General features: G+C 30.4%; 1 protein-coding gene across 1 annotated transcript; it reads left to right on the top strand.

Moving 5' to 3' along the window:
- The first annotated feature begins 612 nt into the window (after positions 1 to 612).
- LOC147543806 (uncharacterized) lies at positions 613 to 1,539 on the top strand. The gene is made up of 2 exons (XM_086637830.1): positions 613 to 1,015; positions 1,109 to 1,539. Exons 1-2 carry the CDS (start codon positions 714 to 716, stop codon positions 1,389 to 1,391), a joined length of 585 nt encoding a protein of 194 aa, XP_086493956.1. The 5' UTR covers positions 613 to 713; the 3' UTR covers positions 1,392 to 1,539.
- The last annotated feature ends 338 nt before the right edge of the window (positions 1,540 to 1,877 follow it).

Genomic DNA, 1,877 nt, shown 5'->3' on the forward strand with positions numbered 1-1,877 from the left:
CATCAAAAGGAAAAAAGCAAAGAAATAAAGGAGAAAAACAAAACGAAAAGCCTAAAATCTAAAATATCTACAGGACACGACTGAAAACCAAAGGCCCTAGCACAGACCTAAGGGGCTGATAGAACTGGTTTTGGTAGAGAGAGGCGTAGGAGAGGTTTCAACTCTTGTTTCACTTATTTTATCTGTATCTTCATAAAAAAAAAAAAAATAGGAAAATAAAATAAATGGGCAAAGCCACATCTCCAAGATCCATATTAGGGTTGTCAAAATAATTAACTCATTTAGAGATTGTGGGGCCATTATTCTCTTTATCTATAATGAAAGGAAGATTTGGCTTGTTTAAGGGCAAAGGTGGTGATGAGTCAGATCCGGATACCATCAAGTTCTTTTTATTTTAGTCCTTATCCTCTATCTCTATCAATATGGGAAGAACAAGTAAATAATTCAAATTTCAAAATCTCTTCATATGATAACATTAAATTCCCCACATATAATATTATCAAAATAACAGTTTCTATTAATAAAATATTATATATATTATTAATTTATTCAACTTTAGTAGTTTTTTTTGGTAGACTTGTCTCCCACTCTATCCATATCTATATATATATGTTCCCTAATAAAATCCTAAGGCATATGTGCATTAGAAAATATATCAAGAGAACTTCTTCTAAGACCAAGCAAACTTATAAGCTTCATTGTTCTTCCTATTCATGATTTTTGATCATCAAACAATGGGTGAAAGGAAAATGGAAAATTTTTATGATCCTATTTCGACAATAATAGGTCCTTATTCAAATAATAAATGGCAACTTGCCATGGTCAATGAGGATGATAATTATATTAGTGATTCAATATCTAATAGATCTTCTTCGATCGAAAGTTCGTCTACCTCAATTTCATCTTCGTCTTCATCATTCGATTTAGAAGAGGATGCATCTTCTTCACCGAATTCGTCATTGGTTGATGGGCCTTTATATGAATTGTCCGATCTAATGGCAAATCTCCCCATCAAGTGAGTTTTATTCTTTTCTTCTTATAATTTTATTTATATAATGTTTGGGTTTAAGACTAATAAATATTTTTTCTTATAAATTTGGTATTTTAGGAGAGGGCTTTCTAAGCATTTTGAAGGCAAGTCCCAATCATTTACTTCATTGTCTAATGTGAAATCCATAGAAGATTTAGCAAAAACAAGAGGAAACCACAATTTTAGGAGGAAGCCAATGAGGAAGACAAGCAAGAGCTATGGAGGTTGTTTAGATATCAATAGTAAGATCATATCAAAATCAAAGAAGTCCTCCTTTTCTTCTTCTTCTTCTTCTTCATCATCAAGAAGTGGTTCTTTTGCATCTTTACTTGGAAAGAAAGTTGGCTCTCAGACTAGGTAGCATAACATTTGGCTACCATCATCAATCCACCAATTTTTCCTTTTTCTAGTTACAATTTCAATTTGATTGAGAAATTAACTACATGAAATTAGAGGTTTTTGTAAAAAACAATTATTATGAAATTCTATTTTATACTTCCTCAGTCAAATTATCTCAAATTTAGATTGATGGAATCTTTTTATTGGGTGAAAATGTTATATATTTTTGAAGTTTACCACCAAATGCAAGTATCTAGTTGTCAATATATAGTTATTTCAACAAAAAAAAAATAGTTGTCTATATATAGTGGGCTAGTGGGACTAAAAGCAATCTATTTAGGAAAAAGAAGATTGGTCTAAATGACTGATATTAAAGTTCATTACCTTGCAATATTTACATGATATACTTGATTGAATCATAAGAAAAATTAAGCAATATGAGTATATGTTTATGTGTAGATGTGGGTTGATTAGGTTAAGTTTGGACCTTAATATAGATCTAAATTTA

The sequence above is a fragment of the Eschscholzia californica genome, unplaced genomic scaffold, assembly GCF_041429995.1.
Source record: "Eschscholzia californica isolate CP2 unplaced genomic scaffold, dmEscCali1.0.p SCAF_4, whole genome shotgun sequence".
NCBI classification, from domain to species: domain Eukaryota; kingdom Viridiplantae; phylum Streptophyta; class Magnoliopsida; order Ranunculales; family Papaveraceae; genus Eschscholzia; species Eschscholzia californica.

Excerpts from the sequence above, each read along its gene's own strand:
- LOC147543806 (XM_086637830.1), top strand. The coding sequence starts at position 714 with ATGATTTTTGATCATCAAACAATGGGTGAAAGGAAAATGGAAAATTTT. Across the intron at positions 1,016-1,108 it reads ATGGCAAATCTCCCCATCAA|GAGAGGGCTTTCTAAGCATT; the intron begins GTGAGTTTTATT and ends TTGGTATTTTAG.